The sequence below is a fragment of the Crocuta crocuta genome, unplaced genomic scaffold, assembly GCF_008692635.1.
Source record: "Crocuta crocuta isolate KB4526 unplaced genomic scaffold, BGI_CrCroc_1.0 scaffold407, whole genome shotgun sequence".
In the NCBI taxonomy this organism is placed as follows: domain Eukaryota; kingdom Metazoa; phylum Chordata; class Mammalia; order Carnivora; family Hyaenidae; genus Crocuta; species Crocuta crocuta.
This window is the reverse complement of record NW_027551557.1, coordinates 3,471,224-3,493,225: the sequence shown is the minus strand read 5'-3', so window position 1 is coordinate 3,493,225 and position 22,002 is coordinate 3,471,224. Positions and strand designations below refer to the sequence as shown.

The 22,002-nt window shown below is 40.7% G+C and overlaps 1 protein-coding gene across 8 annotated transcripts in view; it reads right to left on the bottom strand.

The window, feature by feature from the left end:
• The window catches only part of PLCB4 (phospholipase C beta 4), a 166,992-nt gene that overhangs the window by 77,190 nt on the left and 67,800 nt on the right, over positions 1-22,002 (bottom strand). For all 8 annotated transcript variants that reach the window (XM_077749141.1, XM_077749143.1, XM_077749142.1 and 5 more), the window contains 6 exons: positions 15,815-15,923; positions 11,048-11,258; positions 9,463-9,556; positions 6,752-6,831; positions 6,216-6,300; positions 3,457-3,547 (listed from right to left, as the gene is read on the bottom strand). In XM_077749141.1, the coding sequence (XP_077605267.1) occupies positions 3,457-3,547; positions 6,216-6,300; positions 6,752-6,831; positions 9,463-9,556; positions 11,048-11,258; positions 15,815-15,923 (670 nt within the window). The remainder of the gene's footprint in view (positions 1-3,456; positions 3,548-6,215; positions 6,301-6,751; positions 6,832-9,462; positions 9,557-11,047; positions 11,259-15,814; positions 15,924-22,002) is intronic.

Here is a 22,002-nt window from a genome sequence, read left to right as displayed (position 1 = left end):
ATGCTAGAGACACACCACAAGCATGATTCCCACAAAGGACACAATGACTCTAAACACATATATTTCAAAAATAACACTGAATATAAATGGACTAAATGCCCCAATCAAAAATATAGGGTAGCAGAATGGATAAAAAAAAACAAAATCCATCTATTTGCTGTCTATAAGAAACTCATTTTAGACAGGAGGACACCCTCAGATTGAAAGTAAGGGGATGGAGAAATATCTATCATGCNCATCAGGAAGAGCTAACAATTATAAATGTCTCCCCACCAAATATGGGAGCACCTAAATATATAAAACAATTAATCACAAACAGAAACAGTTTTATCGATAAGAACGTGCTAATAGCAGGGAACTTTAATACTCCACTTACAGCAATGGACAGATCAACTAGACAGAAAATCAAAAGACACAATGGACTTAAATGATACACTGGACCAGATGGATTTGACAGATATATTTAGAACTATACATCCTGAGGCTATGAAATTCATATTCTTCTCAAGTTCACATGGCACATTCTCCAAGATAGATCACATACTGGGACATAAAGGAGCCCTCAATAAGTATAAAAGAATGGATCGGGGCGCCTGGGTGGCTTAGTCGGTTAAGTGTCCGACTTTNGAAATGGACAAATTCCTAAACACACACTCACTACAAAAATTCACACCGGAAGAGATAGAAAACCTGAACAGACCCATAGCAAGTGAGGAAATCGAATCAGTTATCAAAAATCTCCCAACAAATAAGAGCCCTGGGCCAGATGGCTTCCCTGCAGAATTCTACCAGACCTTTAAAACAAAATTAATACCCATTCTTCTCAAGCTATTCCAAAACATAGAAATCAAAGGAAAACTCACGGACTCATTTTATGAAGCCAGCATCACTTTGATTCCCAAGCCAGACAGAGACCCAGCAAAAAAGGAGACCTACAGGCCAATCTCCTTGACGAATAAGATGCAAAAATCCTCAACAAGATACTTGCAAATCAAATTCAACAGCACATAAAAAGAATTATCCACCAAGATCAAGTGGGATTAATTCCTGGGTTACAGGGATGGTTCAATATTTGCAAATCAATCAATGTGATACATCACATCAACAAAAGAGAAGATAAAACCCATATGATCCTGTCGATAGATGCAGAAAAAGCATTTGACAAAATACAGCATCTCTTCTTAATAAAGACCCTCGAGAAAGTTGGGATAGAAGGAACTTATTTAAACATCATAAAAGCCATCTATGAGAAGCCTTCAGCGAACATCATCCACAACGGGGAAAAACTGAGAACTTTCCCCCTGAGATCAGGAACACGCCAGGGATGTCCACTCTCACCGTTGTTTAACACAGTGCTGAAAGTCCTAGCATCAGCCATCAGACACCAAAAGGAAATCAAAGGCATCAGAATTGGCAAAGAGGAAGTCACACTTTCACGTTTTGCAGATGACGTGATACTTTACATAGAAAACCTGGCAGACTCCACCAGAAGTCTACTAGAACTGATCCAAGAATTCAGCAAAGTTGCAGGGTACAATATCAACGTACAGAAATCAGTTGCATTTTTATACACCAATAATGAAGCAACAGAAAGAGAAATCAAGACACAGATCCCATTCACAATTGCAAAAAAACCGTAAAGTACCCAGGAATAACCCTGACCAAAGATATAAGAGATCAGTATGATGAAAACTATAGGAAACTTAAGAAGGAAATTGAAGAAGACACAAAGAAATGGAAAAAGATCCCATGCTCATGGGTTGGAAGAATAAATATTGTTAAAATGTCATTACTACCCAAAGCAATCTACACAGTCAATGCAATTCCAATCAAAATTGCACCAGCATACTTCTCACAACTAGAACAAACTATCTTAAAATTTGTATGGAACCACAAAAGACCCCGAATAGTCAAAGTAATACTAAAGAATAAAACCAAAACCAGACTTTAGCCTCTACTACAAAGCTGTCATCATCAAGACAGTATGGTATTGGCACAAAAACAGACACATTGACCCATGGAATAGAATTGAGAACTCAGAATAGGGCCCAAAACTATATAGCCAACTAATCTTTGACATAGCAGGAAAGAGTATCCAATGGAAAAAAGACAGCCTCTTTAACAGATGGTGCTGGGAGAACTGGACAGCAACATGCAGAAGAATGAAACTAGATCATTTTCTCACACCATACACAAAAATAAACTCAAAATGGATAAAGGACCTGAATGTGAGACAGGAAACCATCAAAATCCTAGAGAAGAAAGCAGGAAACAACCTCCTTGACCTCCACTGCAGTAATTTCTTACTTGACACATCCCCAAAAGCAAGGGAATCAAGAGCAAAACTGATCTATTGGGACCTCATCAAGATTAAAAGCTTATGCATGGCAAAGGAAACAAACTAAGGGGCAACTGACAGAATGGGAAAAGATAGTTGCAAATGACATATCAGATAAAGGGTTAACATCCAAAATCTATAAGGAACTCACCAAACTCCACACCCGAAAAACAAACAACCCAGTGAAGAAATGGGCAGAAGATAGGAACAGACACTTCTCCAAAGAGGACATCCAGATGATCAACAGATACATGTTTTCTCACATCATACATGTGTGAGATGCTCAGTATCCCTCCTCATCAGGGGAATACAAATCAAATCCACACTGAGATACCACCTCACGCCAATCAGAGTGGCTAAAATGAGCAAATCAGAGAACTCTAGTGCTGGCGAGGATGTGGAGAAACGGGCACCCTCCTACACCGTTGGTGGGAATGTAAACTGGTGCAGCCCCTCTGGAAAACAGTGTGGAGGTTCCTCAAAAAATTAACAATAGAACTCCCCTATGAACCAGCAATAGCACTGCTAGGAATTTACCCAAGGGATACAGGAGTGCTGATGCACAGGGGCACATGCACCTCAGTGTTCATAGTGTACTCTCAACAAGAGCCAAAACATGGAAATAGCCTAAGTGTCCATCAATGGACGAATGGATCAAGAAGATGTGGTTTATCTATACGATGGAATACTACATGGCAATGAGAAAGAATGAAATCTGGCCATGTGTAGCAACATGGATAGAAATTGAGGGTGTTATTCTGAGCGAAATAAGTCAGGCAGAGGACAGCTACCATATGTTTGCATGTATAGGAGGATTAGGAGGAACTTAATGGAGGACCGTGGGGGTGAAGAAGAGGGGAAATAGGGGGGGAGAGGGAGGGAAGCAAACCATTAGAGACTCTTGAATGCTGAGAACAAACTGAGGACTGATGGGTGTCGGGGGGAGGGGGGGTGATGGGCATGGAGGAGGGCACTTGTTGGGATGAGCACTGGGCCTTGTTGGAAATCGACTTGACAATGAACTATTTATGAAAAAAAAGCATTATTTCACTCTAGACAGCTGAATTGTCCAAACACACGAGTGTATGCTTCACCAGTGATGTGTGTCTTTGACTTACTTTTTTCGACCTCAGGTTTCAGCCGTTTATTTTTGATGAGTATTTTTCTTTTGAGGTCATTGGGGGATGGTAAGGACCTGCCTGGTTCAAGCTAGAGATAAACAGAAAAGGCTGAATTAATGATGTGTTTCTCCAGTTTCATTCCCAGTCCAGAATGAGCATGGAAGCCCATGTTATACAGCCCAATACCCACTAGATGGCAGTCAGCACACGTTTATGTTTTCATTCCTCAGCCCTAATTAGCCTACTTTGCCCTAGACTGCAAAGTGGACACCCAGTGTCCCAGAGGTATGCAGAGCCACTCCACTTTCCCCAGTGGGAGCTGGGTCTGACCTGGAGTGATGTTGGGGGATGGGCTCCTGCTCAGCCTCAGGTCTTGCTCTTTCTATGTATTGGTTAAAGTACACGGGATCATCTGATAGCTGGGGTCAGAAGTGCTTTCCCAGGCAGAAGTTGAGATCCCCTCAAGTGCTGGGCTGTATTAGGAAGCCTGCTTGCTCAGTAGGCTGATGCAACCCCAATACCTGGGATTGTGGTTGTGTGGGTTCAATAAGAGAATCAAGAAGGGAGTGGTCTTAATTACTGAAACCTAACCTTTACTGTGGTTTCCATTTGTTTGGATTTATGTCTGCAAAGGAGATGTCCTTTCCTCTCTTATCTCTGATCCATACAACTATGCCATATCTAGTCCTCCATTCCCCTTCCCCCATCCATGCATGGACACACCTACCCACCCATCCACCCACCTCATCCATGCATCCCTTCATTTTATCAAAAGTCATTTATCTACTTACTACACCCAAGACACTGTGCCTTCCTATATAGTCTATGTTGCCTCAAAGCTCTTTGTCCAAATTCTGCTTCCTTTAGAAGCCTGCTGTATCTTGTCTATTCCCTAGTGATCTCCCACTGCACGAGAGTGGGATAATAAGCATTCAATAGGTTGTAGGCCATCTTCCTGTTTAGCTGTGGTTTTATGTTTATGCCATGTCTTCCACACCGCTAAAAGCTCTTTAGTGCAGGGAGGTCTTACTCCAATGTGTATTACCTACACTTCCCACAACACCTTTCACGTATGTGCATGTCACTCCACCAAGAATACAATGGTCTTTCCATGGAAGCAAGCACCTTAGCCCAATAAGAAAAGTAAACAGAGGGCCTACATAAAACAAAAAAAACCAGAAGGGGCGTCTGGGTGGCTCAGTCAGTTAAGCACCCGACTCTTGGTTTTGGCTCAGGTGACAGTCTCACAGTTCCTAAGACTGAGCCCCACACTGGGGTCTGTGTTGGCTGTGTGGAACCTGCTTAGGATTCTCTCTCCCTCTCTCTCTTCCCCTTCCCTGCTGGTGCTCTCTCTCTCTCTCAAAATAAACTATAAACTGAAATAGAATGAAATAAAATAAATCAGGGCTATTTCTTAGTTTGGATTTCCTCAGAATCGGTCTTGGAGACAAGGATCTGAATATATCAGTAGTTTACTTGGGTGGTAGCCTCAGGAAAGGCCAACAGGGGGTGGGAAAGTAAAAGTGAGAGGAAGAAGGCAGGCAGCCAACCTCGCAGGGGTGTTATCAGGTGAGTTATCACTGCGAGGACCGGAGTGTGGCCCCACTGGGGAGCCCTGGCAGATGGAGCAGAAGGTGCTGTGAGGCGGTCCCTCTGAGGTGTGAGGGGACATGGCGGGAGGGGTGTCCATGCTCTGGCACCGCTGGCCCATCTTTCACACAAGGGCAGAGCAGGCTCCAGTGACCAGAGCACCAGGCCTCCTGCAAAGAGCTGCAGGCACGGGCAGCTGGAAGTCAGGCCGCTGTGCAGACACAGGGAGCGTCGCAAGGACATGGCCGGGAGTCTTTGGCTTCAGTAGGCTGAAGACAATCAGGGGGTGGGTGCAAAGGACACAAATTTCCTGTGTCTTATATATATTTTTTTATTACTACTGCAGAGTACTTTATACTTCATGCTGCTGGCTTGCTTCCTACTCGTACCATCTTGCGACAGTGGAGCTTTACCACTTAGAGGTTATGGATCCTTGCAAAAATGTGATGAACTCTCTGGAGTCAAATTGTATACCAAAAAAAGAGTAAGAAAGAAAACAAAACAAACAAAAAAACAAACCCCAAACTGTTTGCAATTTAGAATGAGTTCACAGACCTCACAAAGCCCATCTGTGGGCCACAGGTTAAACAATCTTTGCTTTAAGAAGCAATCAGCAGGTGTAAAAATGAAGCTCAAAAAATGTATGTCTAACACTTTCCAAGTATTTGTTGTGGAGCTGGGAGCTTGGACTGCAGACTCCTGAGACTTCTTCACTATAGGGACTTCTCACTGCCAATCATCTTCCCTTTGATTCACTTGGAGGGGCTTTTTAAAAGCACCATGCTCTGGCCTACACAGACCAATTAACTTAGAATCTCTGAGCAGGGCCCTGGCAAGGGTATTTTTAATACTCCTTCCAGATGATTCTACCATGCAACCAACTGAAGAGCAACTGCTGAGTATAAATTCTCCATTAGTGGGCATTTTATAAAACTTTAGGACAGAGATCTCAGAAACCATAAAGACCTTGAGACCTTCCAGATTAAACTGAACTACATGTTTTATGTCTCTCTCTTCACATCTGTCTGAAGCACAAAAGCTTTCCCTATTGGTGAATTTAAATAAATCTGAAGATCGTTAGCCCTCTAGCACTACTTGACCCTTTAGAAATGAATTTCAAAACAAATCCATTCAGGTTAGAAATACGGTTTGCTAAAAATACATACTGGATGTGATTCAAGTGCTTGTTTCAACAGGAGATCCCCAAATAGATCTTCGCAATATTTGGACATCTTGTACTGTTGATATTTGCTGGAGAGAGAGAACTGGCATTCGTAAATTCAAACATCCATTAACAGTCCAAGAATAAGAGACATCAATTCCTAGGTGATTAAAAACTCCCATTCTGCAAAGTGCATGCTGTCCTCCTACAGCTAAGGGAGATCCTCTGTTATGTACCACAAACTTTAACTGGTATAGTTTCAAAAGTAGATTTTGCCTCTCAAAATAAGAGTAAATAGAATACAAATGGCTTTCAAGTTCATGAAGTCTGAGATCAAGTACACTGCCAAGTCTTCCAAGTCAATGGAACCTTGAGAAAGGTGTCCAGATCTCTGACCTTTGGTTTTTTTCTTCCTCTTTCTTTTTTGCATAAGATCAAGTGTCCTTACTATGTCACAAAACTGTTCAGCTATTTAAACAGATGTGGAGCAGGAGTGGGGAATGGGTAGTAGATAACTTGGAGGAGAATGCACCCTTATACCTGCAGTGATTTTCAAAGGAGAGAATTACAGGATATTCGGATGTGACAAACGCAGTTTCCTTGATGGCTTGAATAACATCCTTTAAAGATAAAAAGTGTACATGAGAGAGAAGAGCAAAAAACAACACAATTAAGGCACCTGAAGCCATTCAGAGACTATTAATTTGAGCTTCATAAAATTCTGGCAATAAGACGTGGAGAACCTATTCATCTTGATACCTTTGCATGTTGAGTCCCCTTGTGGTTCATTAGAGCCAAGCATGGTTAATGGTTAATGGCCATTTTTTTTTTTTCAAGGCTATCTCTGACTTCTCTAAAATCACGGTGCTATTAATGAACAAGGCATTTCATCTAAATTACATGCTGGCTCCTTGCTCGATAACCTGGCAAGACAGGTTCAGAGTTCCCTTTCTTGTGAAAGGGCAGGTGAGGTTTTGGAACTGCGATTTTCACAACAGACCTCTCCCACCTCTTCTGCCTGGAGGAGGGGTGTATTGGCGATAACCTAAGGACTACCGGAAGCTTTTACGGACTTTCCTCTGTGTTTGGGAGTCTGTCTTTTGCTACATTTCATTAATTCAGTGAAGATTCTTGTGAACTGATGTGACATTTACACCATCCCTTGTTTCTTATTAGCCTGATGAAAGGGTGGGGGGAGGTGACCAGGAATGGGGGAGGGGCAGTTCTCCAAGGTCAAGCAACATGTGAGGTAAAACAGGTGCTCTGGATGCCCCTCCCTGAACTGGAAGCTTGGTTATTTGAAACAACTTTTCAATGTGCTGATCATGTCCTTCCCACAGATGGCTGGCCTTGCTCTTGGCTTAGCTTTAGAAAACATGGTTTCAAACTAATGTTTCTACAACCAGAACATCATACTTGGTAAAACTCCCCAAATTCTAACTGGCTTGCAGTCAACCACAGTCAACATTCAGTTAAATGAGAAAATGTTTTACAATAGTAATCTAAGGAAGTCCATTTGAAACAATAATGTCTCAGGTTAGATAAACCAGGGAGTATTTTAGTGACCATCCTTACTGATGTGGGAAACAAGGGCAGTAGGAAATGACAGATAAAATTAAATTTCCTTATAACCTGCAGCCCATTGACAAATATCTGAGGCAGGCAGAGTAAAACATTTCTCCAGGAACTCACTCCCATCTTAATATTAATGATTTGCTAGAGGGAAAAACAACCTTATCTTAACAACAGCTAGGCTCCCAGTATCCTGTGAGTCTTCTTCAGCATATGAAAATCCCTTTGGAACCTTCCCCTTAACTTTACCTTCCCTAACTCCCAAGTATATAATCGCGCTTCATGGTCCCGGGGCAGTTCTTTCTGTCCATGGGTCCTGTCCATATGCTTTAAAAATCACCTTTTTTGCACCAAAGATGTCTCAAGAATTCTTTCTTGGTCATCGGCTCTGAGCCCCACCACCACTCCAAAACCTCATTACTTAGGGCTAAGGTGATTTCGTTAATTTTTCTTGCTTAAAGTCTCTTCCCGGTGAAAATGTCTATGACTTGATAGTCCCTTGAGCTGACCAAGAATTACTACTTGAGGAAAATTTTAGCTCTGTTCATGGGTTCTCCTTTGCTCACCTCCAAGCTGAGAGGAATAGCCTTCTTTTTAGCTAAGCTTCCTTATTAGGTTCCTTAAATCTCCAAAGAAGACATCAACCCTTGCTGTCAATTTGGTTGGCTGTGCAAACTCACGGCTTCCCAGCTGAATATACCCTTGGTACTTCCCAGGGAGTGTAACTCCTTCTTAGGGAGCAAAATCTTGAATTCACTGCTACTCAAAATTCACCAACATCTGGCTAAGAGAAATGGTATGCATGGAGTTATGGGTACAGGGACTAGGCATCTGTTTTTATAAATACCTCTGGTGATTTTCCATATGTATGCAGAGTTGAGAACCAATGCTGCTGATATTGGTAACAGAGATGGATGTACCTGAATATTGGCCAACCACAGAATTGGCCAACTACGGAATTTCATTTTTTTTTTTTTTTTGCCTTGTCTTTTGGCCGAATATCAATGGAATATATTAAAGAGCATTGTAAGAAACCAACCTTCAAACTGTACAGAGAGATCACCAGAAGGCCATTACTGAAATTCCTGTTTATATAACTGAAGATCTTCCTCTTACAGGGTCCATGGGGAAAAGCCTTCTCTCTGGCATCAACAACTGTGCTTCTTTGGACCAGCAGCCCTGTTTCTATTTTCTGAATCTGTGAATCATCATGTTGGTCTCCTTGCACTGAATTCTAGAAAGTTTGGGGCCCATTTGTGGTATGGTTTGGCAATTTATATGACTTCTTATTGAGCATTCATAAACTCTAACCCCACTTTCCTAATCTTATAGGCACTATTTGGAATCTATTTTATTTCTGTATTCTATGTATCTTTTTATGTCAAATTGAAGTCCTTCAGAAATAATGCAAAGTAAGCGAGAAAACAGATTAAAAAAATGAAAGACAGTTTTTAAAGTAATTTGATCAGGGGCATGCTGGCAGAGAAAACTCATTATATGTGTAGGACCCTCACGGTGCTACTAAGTGGAGAAAGCATTTTTCTTGACTTTCTCTTCAAAACTGGAGGAAAGGAATATAAAGGTAAAATGCTTGAGAAAATGAATAATTTGTTTTATCCATTCCATCTATCTCTATAATAGTTTGGAAAAGACTGCAGCTATGTGATTTTAAAACTTACCTTAAAAAGGATATCTGTACACATTGCTTTTCCATGAGTTATTATCGGTTCCTGGTCTTCACCTTTTCCATCCCAACAGTCAAGTTCAACACACCTGGGCAACAGAGTGAAATTACAATATTGAACCCTTACCATAAAATAGTGTGTGTGCAAATTCAAAGAACAGACACTGAAATAAGTTGTTTTTTATATAAGTAGAAAATGGGGGCCACCTGGTTGGCTCAGTCAGTTAAGTGTCCAACTCTTGGTTTCAGCCCAGGTCATGATCTCATGGTACATGGGTTCAAGCCCCACATGGGGCTCTACACTGACAGCATGAGTCTGCTTGGGATTCTCTGTCCCCTCTCTCTGCTCCTCTCCTGCTGATATGCATGTGCACGCTCTCTCTCTCTCTCAGTAATAAACTTAAACAATATATAAGTAGACAATGGAATGAATTAAATAACATGATTGTTATTTCATGGAGTTTTGGGTTAAAATCACATTGTATTCTGTATTGGGTTGGTGTCATCAAAAAGGGACTGTCAGAGATTAAGACAAACTTGAGATACAACAACCAGTGAGCTTCTGGATGAAATTCCAGTTGTGACAAAGCTACAATAAAGGAAAATTGGGAACAGCTTGGGGATATCTGAGTCTGGGCTGGGTTTTCAATGATGTGAAAAAATATTTTTTAAAATTTTGTTAGATGAAATGATGTTGCTTTGGCCATGAAAGAAAATGTTCTCATCTTGTCAGGTACTCAGAGATAGAAGTGGTGATGTAGGTAATTTCTTATAGAATGTTTCCATACACAAAAAGTTGTTATTAAAAAATGAGGTACTAGCTATTGATAACCAAGAAAAAATTTATAATGTAACTGCATTTCTTATTTTTCACCTTCGGTTTTTTTGCTGTATATTAAACCTCAAATATCTGCCAAATTTCCATAGAAGGAAAACCATTTTCAGTAATATTTACTCTCAGAGAATGCTATTTTAGAACTTTTAATATTAAATAAAGCTAAGTTTGCTACTGCTTCTGGCCATAAGAAATTTAGCACGACTTCTTAAAATATGCTTTTTTTTTCAATTTTGAGGGGCAATATCTATCTATTTATTTATTTAATGAGAGAGAGAGAGAGAGAGAGAGGGGAAGAGAGCACGCACATGAGCGGGGGAGAGGATCAGAGGGTGAGGGACAGATAGAGATAGAGTCTTAAGCAGACTGTGTGCTCAGCATAGAGCCTGACACAGGGCTGGATCCCATGGCCCTGGAATCATGACCTGAGCTGAAAAGTCAGATGCTCAACTGACTGAGCCACCCCGGTGCCCCTTGGGGGGGAGGGGGTATTTAAAAATTTATAGTTAAAAATATCTTTTGGCCCATTGGAGGATTCTAGAGCTTTCTGGAATAGAGATTAACTATTCTTTTTCAAGGTTACATGACCAACATAATCTATTAAAGAGAAGGAAAAATGTCCTTTTCATGCTGGGAACTACTTCCTATTTTTTAGAGAAGAGTAAATTAACTTGAAAGGTATCATATACAAAAAGAGAGAGACAGAGAGACAGACAGACAGAGAGAGCTGTCCTGAAGTTCTGACCTGCAACCAGCCAGGAGAACCTGTCTGTACATTTCTACTGAAGACTTTCCGCCAAACTGTCGGCCAGTGAGATAGGTGTTATGGGAAGAACTGATGAAGTAGTGGGCCAGAGGATGGTCCATTTCTTGGTAAAGTTCTAAACGATCCAGGAAGACGGGCGCATTTTCATCTGACATCAGATATCTGCAAAACCCATCGCTTGATATGAGGCCTAGGGGGAAAAAAACAAGAGTTAGTAGACATATGGCTCTGAAATACAGAGATGAGGCAGCTTCAACAGGAGTAAAAACTTCTTCTCAGTCTCTTCCCAAGGACCTTCATCCTTCAGAACTTAAACAGAGCTGCACAGTACAAGGAACGTAATGCATCCCACAGGCAGGTGGCATCCTACTTTTGTAGCTGCAAGGTCAGAAGCACTTGGTTCCCTAAGTGCAGAAGCGCAGCTCCAGGTGTGGTGAGCAGGGGTCAAGGGGGCCTTTGTCGGTTCTGCTTCTATAACTCGTTCCTTATGTTCCTGGGTCTCAACCTCCTCTTCTGTTAAATGGGCAGAAATACTGACCACAACTGCTTTCCAGGACTGTCCTGAATGGCAAATGAGAACACCTACAAGAGGGGCTCTTTAAAATGTAGGAAACATACAACTGTAGGGCATTCCTGTTCTCACTGGACTGGAGATGGAACTAGCGGCCTCTCTGGGTTTAAACAATTCATGTCTTCTATTTTAACTACATAATAGGGTGTGGGACTGATGAGAAGAGTATGCAGTAGGCATTGAAATGTGTCCTCAAGGGCCCCATTGTTCATTTCAGTCACACTTTTCTGATATAGGGCAGGTCCCTGTGGTCTTCTCAGGAGAAGCAAACTGTATTCCTGCATCACTGGGTGCTGGGGTGGCTTAGTCCATTAAGCATCGGACTTCATGATCCTGGGGTTTGTGAGTTCGAGCCCCGCACTGGGCTCTGCACGAACAGCGCAGAGCCTGATTGGGATTCTCTATCTCTGCCCCTCTGCCACTTGGGCCCATGCACGGGCGTGCACTCTCTCTCTCTCTCTCTCTCTCTCTCTCTCTCAAAATAAATAAACTTAAAAAAATTCTGTATCTCTTACCCTGTCAACCATCGACTGCCTCAGCTTTTTTTTTTTCAGTTAAGCATTTGCAAGTAATGAACTGATTTGAAGCTTGTGTGCAGATGATAGCATAATAAATAACTATGGACCCCTACACCACAGCTTCGTAACATTTTACCTTACTTGCTTTGCATTTTTCAGAGGACACGTGGCCTTTGCAGCACCCTGCGTCCCCACTCTCCATTCCAGTCCCTCTTTCTGCTCCCTCGTAGACAACAACTTCCTGACTTTTTGTATTTAACATTCTCACAATGACTTTGTAACTTAACTTCATATGCATTTATCCTAACAATGGATAGTTGTGATTATTTAAAAACATATATAAAAGACATTCTATTCTTTGCATATACGACTTGCTCTTTTTATATTTTCTTGGAACTTATTTAGCTCTTAACGATTTATTTTTCCCTGAATAACACAGTAAGTACTGTGTACAGTACTAATACATAGTGGTAGGTATGTAGAATGTTTAGTCAGTGGTGTATGAATATCCTAGTTTATTGTCCATTATTCTGTTGACAGATATTTAGGTAATTTCTAACTATAATTAAACATACTACAATAAAAATTTGTGCACCTCTCCTTGGGCACACATCCATTCTAAGAGTGAGTACTTTTTTGAGCTGTCAGCAAAGAACCTGACATGGGACCCTAACTCACAAACCATAAGATCATGACCTGAGCCGAAGTCGGAGGCTTAACCGGCCTAGCCACCCAGGAGCCCCATAAGAGCAAGTACCTTTGAAGGTACTGGAACAGATAAAGTGATGGAAGAAACAGACAAGCCCCGCCTTCATGAAACATATTATGGGAAATAAATTAACAAATAAATATAAGCATAATATAATGTCACGCAAGTGCTAGAAGGAAAAAGAAAGTAGGGAATGAAGGTGATAAAGAGTGACTAGGATGCTGTATTAGATACATGGCCAGCAAAAGCCCTTCTGAGGAGGTCATATTCACAAGAAGGGAGCAAGCTACATGCACATCTGCAGAATTCCATCCCAGGTAGAAGAATCAGCAAATGCAAAGACCTTGATGTAGGAATGTATGACTGAGGGGAAAGGTAGCCATAAATGAGGCTGGAGAGGAAGCCAAAAGTACATTGGTTGGACTTAGTCTTTGTTAAGTACTTTTTTTTTTTTTAATGTTTATTTATTTTGTGAGATAGAGTGTGAACAGGGGAGGACCAGAGAGAAAGGAAGACAGAATCTGAAGCAGGCTCTGGGCTCTGAGCTGTCACCACAAAGCCCAATGTGGGACCTGAATCCATGAACCACAAGATCATAACCTGACCTGAAGTCAGATGCTTAACTGACTGAGCCACCCGAGGGACCCTTTTGCTAAGTACTTTGGATTTACTCTGTGTTGGGAAGCCTTTGGCGGATTCTGAAGAGTAGAATAACATGATTGGATTTAGTTTTTAAAGGCTAGTCTGGTGCTGTGTGGAGCATAAACTATAGGGCACTGAGCAGAAAGACAACTAGTTAGAAGTTAACTGGCATTGTCCAAGAGGACATGATGTAGGCTTGGATACTCTGATGAAGGTAGAGATGGCGAGAAGTGGTTTATTGAGGACTTATTTTGAGGATAGATCTTGTAGGTTTTGCTAATGGATCAGAAGTGATGTGAAAGAAAAAAAAATGTCAAGGAAGATTCTAAGAGTTTGGGCTTTAAGATTTGGGTGTATAATGGTACCATTTTCCAAGCTGAGAAAGGAACAGGTCTTTGGGCAGGGAAAATCAAAACATGTACATATACATTTGAAAGGCCCATTCAGTATCTAAGTGAGGACTTCCACCAGAGGTCTGAAGTGAAGTTAAAGGTCATGAGTGGAGAATTTGAAAGTTATGTGTGTACAAGAAACGTAAAGCCATTGGCCCGGATTAGTGCACTTCCTCTGACATCCAGAGCTGGGAAAGACAGGGGTTATTCTCTTCTGTACATACCCAGAGGTTGAAAGGCTGGGTTGTAGGAGAAGCCTATTTTCTATTTCACAATGATTGCCAAAGTATTAATCTAGCTGGTTATTTGGACCAATTTACACTCTTCTCGGAAGTTTATATCTAAGAATGCCTTGTGCACCATATTCTCACCCATACTTGATAATGACAGACTTTTAAATGAAAATAAAATTTTCTGTCATTTGTGAGATGGTGAAGCTATGATTTTTAGATATGTCAACGTAATTCCATAGACTTTTAGGACTTTAAAAATAATGAAAGACACATCTCTAGCATATCATTTATCACACTGCTGAGGAACTGCTGGGCCTTGTCCTTCAACAGATCACAGCTGCCTCACTTAATTCTGAATCCTAGCATCTGGCACAGCTCTTGGCACCAGTTAGCCCTCTATACACTTTAAGAAATGAAGGCAGAGGGGCTAAATACTAGCTGAATGACTGAATGAATCCTGACATGTTGCAAGCAGAGAAACTGAGGCCCAGGAATATAGTCCCTTGCTCAAGGTCACATAGTGACAGGGTAACAACAAGAATCAAATCAAAACTGTGAAGTGCTGTATTTCTATCAAGCCACCCCTCCCTTCACTTTAATCCCATGTGATGTAGCAGAAATGATAAAACTCAGAATACTGACAGAAAGGTAAGAAATGAAGCACTCTTGTTGAAAGCAGGCATTTGGGACCCTAACAGAAAGTTTAAGTGTACATCTACAATCAAGGGAAAACTCTACTGACTTGGAAAAATATCAGGGGTGGGTCATGTGGTGTGGCGGGCCTGTGTATCCACAGGGTCTATGTATGTGGGTCCAGAGAATATAGAAACCTTTCAGCCACATTCACTGAGATACAAAGAAAAAAGAATTCAGAAACTGGAGGCCATGATACTCTTGGGCGCATGGGAAGGCGAGAACTTGAACCTGAATCTCTTTTCAAGTCTCTACTGGGACACAAAGCTGAGGCTGTAGCTCAGGTATCTCTTGTCTCAGGACTTCCTGTCCAGTTAAACTGGCATCATCTCTCCCATCCTTGGAGGGTGCTTCCCACTGTTATGAGACAGATCTTAAATTTCCTCTCCATGCCTTTTCTTTGTCAGTATTGGAATGGACAGCACACTGTTTCCAATGTTTCACTTAAAGAGGTAAATGTTCAGAAACCCCAATAATTTGCTAAAGTGATTCCTGACTATTTAATTTCATATCGGTTGCATTTGCCTTCTCTAACCAGAAGCCTACTGATGGGAAGGCTCACCAAATCATGTATTAAAATTCACTTGGTTTGGCAGAACAAAAAAGGAGAAAATGGAGGGATAAATTTTATAGGAAGTGGAATTCTTCCCAGGATTGCAAACAGAGACTGGATGGGCATTACTGCATTTTAAGTATTATACGATATTAAAGATTGAATATAAGTGCACTGGGAAAACATCACTATAATGTGTTTAATACAGTAAATTTAACATTATTCCTCAGGCAGCATGGGCAAATTCTGATGTAAGGTAAAATGTATACTGACTTAGAACTGGAAAAAAATAAGTCTGTTAAAAGTCCTTGGCTCTAGGGAGCTCCAAAGCATTTAACGATACGTCTAACTAAAAATCCAAGAATGTTTAAAGTTGCATATATTCACATTACTTTTTTTTTAATAAAGAAAATTATCTTCTTTCACTTTTATTACCTTTTTTCTTCAAATCTTCATCAGGCTCATACATCTCGATGATCTGCATTGCCCTTTTAGCATCATAAAATGGGAACAAAATTTCATTCAGTCGAGGGTCTCGCTGATGCTACGATGAGAAAGTAACTCCATTTAGGTTGCCATTTCTCACCCTTGGGCATTACACAACACTAAAGGACAGAATTTCTAAAATAAGATATATTTAGAATATCACATTTATAGTTATAAAGATAGGATTTCACTGTCCTATTGTCTTTCTCCCTAAAATATATTTCAAAAAGGCCAAATATGGGAGTGCTTTGTTGGTTTCCCTCACTGAACTCAAAAGAGAATATAGAATACTTTTTCTTCCCTTCAAAAGCTAAAGGATACATAAAATGGTGTGCATGTCAGCTGTATGGTCTTCTAATTCCCATACCACAGGTAAAAAATTTGGCATATCTACAAAAAAGTGAGATCAAAAATCTTTGGGGGGGGGGGAATCAAAAACAAACAAAAAACAAACAAAAAAACCCCCAAAGAATTCAAATAGCTAACACACTAATTTAAGTGCCAAAAAAAGAAAAACGATAGCAACAATAACAAAAAAAAAAAAACCAAAAAAACAAAAAAAAAACCCCAAGGCTAAAACAGGCAAAAACCCCTGTAAGGTTAAAATCCCTAAGGTTAGTATTTCATTTTCAAAATATTTTTTACATAAACACAAGATTTCTTGGGCAGTCTGCAGACTTCATTTTCTTGAGTAAGTATTTATCAAATCGAACCAATCATAATAGTGATGACAATCAGCACAAGGATATGTATACATTATCGACAATATGAAAATCTGTATTTGAATATCAGTAGTTCAGAAAGTCTTTTTCACTATGACTCTATTTGCCCTGAGAAAATTCTCTGGGACTGAGGGGGTGGGGGGAGGCAGTCCATGAATGATTAAGGCAATGAAGATGCTAGTGATGCCATTCCTTTCAAAGCAGCACCCGGATGCTCGTGGTAATATATGGGGCACCAGGAGCTATACTATTTCTGGAGTTCTGACATTCAAACTTCACAGCAGAGGTGAAAAACATCCAATTTACTGACTCAGCTACAATCTTTTATATTTGTGTCTGCAGGTCTCTATCTGGAGACAGTGGGTCCATTAAACTTCCTTATCATTCACCATGGATTAGAGGACCAAACACTGTGACCCTGCTCTTTTGTCAAATATATAATTTCAATGGAAATAATGGCAGATAAGCAGATGTAAGCAAAACCTGGTCAACAGGTAGAACCTTGGCAATAATTCTTTACCCAAATATATGCACAGACATTGAAAAACAGTATTGAGAAGTATTTAAGAAACAATTTTTCAAAGTTCATATGGATTTCCCTTCCCCATTTGTTTTGAAATGAACATCTGAAAAAGTGGGCAATACAAAACGAATGCCGTTGGCCAACGGAACACGTGTGATATAATTTCCTCAAGCACTTCTGACCTAGCCTATTCTAGTCCTCCCACCTCTTCACCCACTTAAGAGTGTTAACTCAAAAGGAATTGTTGTCTTTTGGTCAGTTTATCCCAATGAAGCATGCTTCTGTTGTAATCTAAGAAATTACGGCTCACAATAGCTCACATCCATGCATGTGCTAGAGCAGAAACTGCTATAGTAACAACAGGCCTTGAAACCATAAAGAACAAAACTCATGGGGTATGCAGAGAGAAACTTAGAGGTGGACTGTGGAATGCCAGGCACGTGAAGGCATGCTACAATCTTATTTATGAAACAGATGGGCATCATGCAACTCTGGAGCCCACTATTAAAGGAGATGACAAGCACCACCCTTCTGGTGAGAATGCATCAGCTCCAAAACAAACAAGTAAACAAAGGAACAAAAAGCCCGTTCTGGGCATATTTCTTCTCCCGTCCCTGTAGATAATAGCATGGAAGAAGATGGATGTGGGAGGTAAAGGTCCTTTTTACACCCCATTGCAGTTATGCTCATGGTTGGCCACTGTATGTCTCTTCTTTGTTCAAAGTAAGCTTTTGGTTTAAAGATACGCTCATTGGTAAGAACTCTGGACTCATGGAGATGTTGGGGCAAATCCATATGAATTAAAAAAGCAAGAGAAAGAACAGATAAAGCTGGAGGGGAGAGAAGAGACTCAGTTAGGGAAAGGAGGGGGAACCCAGAGGCTCCTGTGTACTTGTTATATGCACGTATGTGCATGTGAGCCCTGCATGACTAATATCTGTAATGTGATCTGTTACAGATCTGTGATCTGTAACTCAGGAACCTGGGAGGTACAATGCAGACTCTCGGGCCCCACCGAAGACCTACCGGATCTGCTTCTCTGGCGTGGAACCTGTGAATCTGTGTTCTAATGAGCTTTCCAGGTGATTTTGATGTTTTCAAGTTTAAGAAACACTGTTCTAACATGTAAAAGGATGCATTTTAACATATTTGCAGAAGAGTAAAAAATAACAAACTACCCCCTAAAGCCCGAGTCCTGCAAGGATAGAATGCTAAATGTTTGAGCTGTCCTCTTTATTAAACCCCCTTAAAATTTAGTGCCAGGGCATGATATCCACTAGAACATCCTGCCTAACAGAAGCAAAAGCCAGGAAAACCAAGCCCAAAAATGGATGTATCATAATCCCCTACATGTACATTTGCAGCAAAGAAGCATTAAAAAGCAGACAGTATGAAACTGCCTCTGTCCTTGCATCTGCTCTACCAGATAACATAACCAATTTTTTCACTAAAATTTTCATGTGTCACAATGGAAGCATGGTGCAATCTGGATAATCCAAGGCAAGGAAGCAAATAAGATTTGCGTTAGAGTCACAAAACTCTAATTTTTATATGAAAAAACACAGAGGGAAAAGATCATTTCCAGGTGACCTCAAAGTAATAAGGTTGCAGAAGCGTTCCACACGGACGTAAGCACAGTGGGGCAAATGCTTCCCAGCTCTGCGGGATCACCTGTTTTCAGTGGGGACTCAGGGGAAGTGGTGTACGTTAGGACATTCATCCCTTGACGTCCAGAGCTTTGTCAAGTGATCTAAACAGCTTCTGAAAATAGGTCACAGCACTGTGTCCAAGTGAATGGGGAGACAGTGATCATTACTCAATTATTATGTCCTTACTCTTATTGAGAAAAGGTATCAATTGGCTTCATCCCAAGCAGAATTTGGAGAGATGGATGTTGACAACAAATATTCAGGAGAGATATAAAGAAGAAGAAGGAATAATTTGCAAGGGTAGGCTTACCCATAAGACTAAATACCTCCTTCTCTTTCTGTGTGTATATATTCAAGAATAAAGATACTGTCAATGGAAAGGGATCTCATGCCCTTTCCTATATTCTTTCAACTCCCAAATAAAAATAAATAAATAAACAAGTTTAGTCCTAAGGTAATCATATAATGTGTGTGTGTGTGGGGGGGGGGGGTGGAGAGCACTAGCAATAAGAAAATAAAGCTAACTCTGGATTATTGCTGTCATCTAAAACCTTTTCTCTCTTTTTCTCATTCTGATCTATATCTCCAGCCCTCCATGCATCTCCTGATTCTGTAGCCCCCACCCCACCTATCATCTTTGTGAGAGAATAAAGATAAAACTGAAATCAATTTAGCTTCTCACTGGAAACAGGCAGAGAGAGGTGAAATTAACTGCAGCCCAGGGACATGAATCAGCCCCACCACAGGTAGAGCATGGAGTTGGCAGCAGTGTCTAGCTACACAGCAGCTCACGGTGGGCCCCTCTACCAGCTCTCCCAGACACTGGTTTATTATTTTCACAAAATAGGAAGAGGATAAGTTTCTCTTGGCTCACTGATGGGACCAAGAGACACACCTGTGGCAAAATTTTAGATGTGAATGATGGATTTCCATGACTAAATACATTATGGAGAAGTAACAGAAGGTACATGATGCTCTCACATTCTTCCCATTCATGTGAAGCATTCCAAAGAGGAATCTAGGTAATCCACTAGGACAGTGCTTTGCAAACTTTAAGGTACAGACAAATCACTTGGAGATGTTGTTAAATGCAAATTCGAACTCAGTAGGTCTGGGTGGGACCCACGATTCGGCATTTCTAACAAGCCCCTACAGGCTGCTGCTGCTGCTGGTCCATGGATCACACTTTGGGGAGCAATAAATAAAGAGATACTGAGAAGCAGATGAGAAGCAGGTCTAGAGCTACTAGTGAGAAGCTAGTAGGTGTTTTGACATGGATAGGGAGGAGGTGGTACAAACCCCTACATGGTGACCAAGGTAGTAAATGGCCAGTGGTCTTTCCTCTCATTCCAGCTTCCTGGAAATACATGTTAGTACACTGAATATAAAATTTCATCTAAAGAGTAAAAGGATTTACAAGCTGGAAAGTGGTGGGAGGCAGCATGACTTTTTTCCCTACTACCTATTCTAATTGGTTAATGCTGGTGTGTGTGTCTACTGAATTTTGCTTTATCAAACATTTCTCTGGTTACCTTACTGAACTCTTATTTAAAGAGCTTCCCAGTTGATAGTTTTTGATATTCAGGGCACCCAATCATTATCTGCAAATAGTGAGTGGGACCTCATCTTTTTGTATTCAGTAGACTCATTTATTTTTCCTGTCTTATTGCATAATCTGGGGTTTCTAATACAATGTTGAATTCTGGCTTGTTGACACTATGTGGCTAAGGCATTTTGAAAAAGTTTAGATCTAAGCTTTTGGAGCCATAGACTCTTACACTGCAATGCCTGCTTCCTTCTTGAGTGAATCCTGTCTCCTTTCATCATGGGTTTCAAAGGTGCTCTACCTCAAGGGTGCTTTTGGTTTTGGAGAGAGAAGAGGGGTCACTGTAGGGCTCAAAAAAGAGGGTGCAAGGTGCTGGCAGAATGTTCTCTAAGTTTGACAAACTTCTTCAAGGACACATTCAGATTTCTATCTAGTCTTTCCAATTCAGTTCACTAGGACAGAAAAAGAAGAGATTCAAGCAGACACTTTGATTAAAAAATAAAGGTTGTACACTTTCCTGGACCATCTTGTAGTTTATGATCTAATGAAATCTAGAATCCCACTGATTCCATCTGTCCCACTTCAAAATTAAAGGCGCTTCCTTACTGTGAATGAAAAGCCAAACAGAAGAAAATATAAAAACAAATGAGTGCTATTGGCCACTGTGAATATAAAAGTTTATCAAATAATAAGTATGTGAAGAAAGAGTACGGGTGGCAGAAAGTATGGGTGATCACATCATTTAAATATTTAATGTTGTATCTTAGACTTGTAAGAACTCCAAGTGATTACTGGGTAGACTTGCAAAAACAACCCATAAGGGGAAAGCCCATGAACACAGCACCTGACCTCAAGACTTCATAACTCTTTATTTTCACTGTGATACACGTAGAAAGGTCTCTGTCATGTTTAATAGATGGCTGGGTGTCAGCTTCATCCCAGAGTGTGCAAGAGACCTTGTTTTTAGGAAGCAGCAAACTAATGATATACATTTTGTCCATGCCTCTAAAAGGCCTTCCCTCTTTAGCAAAAGGCAAGATTTTCCTGCTCATCTCACCAAAACATAAGATGTTCAGTGACCCCAAGTGCATGAGGACACTGAGGAAAAAAAAAACCCAATAAATCTTAAAAATAAAGCAGGAGAGGGGGAAGGAGTTAAGGAAACAAAGCAAGACAGTTGAGCAACAGTGGCACAGGAATGTGGATAATACCTGGGTAAAGATTATAAACATAGTATTCGCATGACCAAAACCTAGCGGGGTGGAAAATCTTGAAATGTTTTCAAGTAAAATAAATATTGTATTGCAATGAAAGGCTTATTTAAAAGTGGAGGCATCTGTGCTGATAAAAGGAGTAGCTAGTCTTTCCTGCGCATGGGCTTTTAGGCTCTGGTTATCAGAGCTTGGAAAGGGTAACCGTGCAAATTGGGAACCAGTGAGCCCTAAAAAGGGCAAGAAAAGCAAAGTCCCTTGGCAATGATGTGATTTGTCTCTACAAACTGGCAAATCACAAGCTGCCTGCTGCCTGTTATTTGGGGCAATACCTCCTGTCTGGCATGATACTCTCCTAACATTTTCTCTTTATATGGTATAATGGTTAAATTATATTAAAAATTGCTTTGAAACAAAAATACATTGTTCATCCCTCACTGAAACTTCTTATTAATGTGGTAGAAAAAAAAAGCAAATCTTCCATTT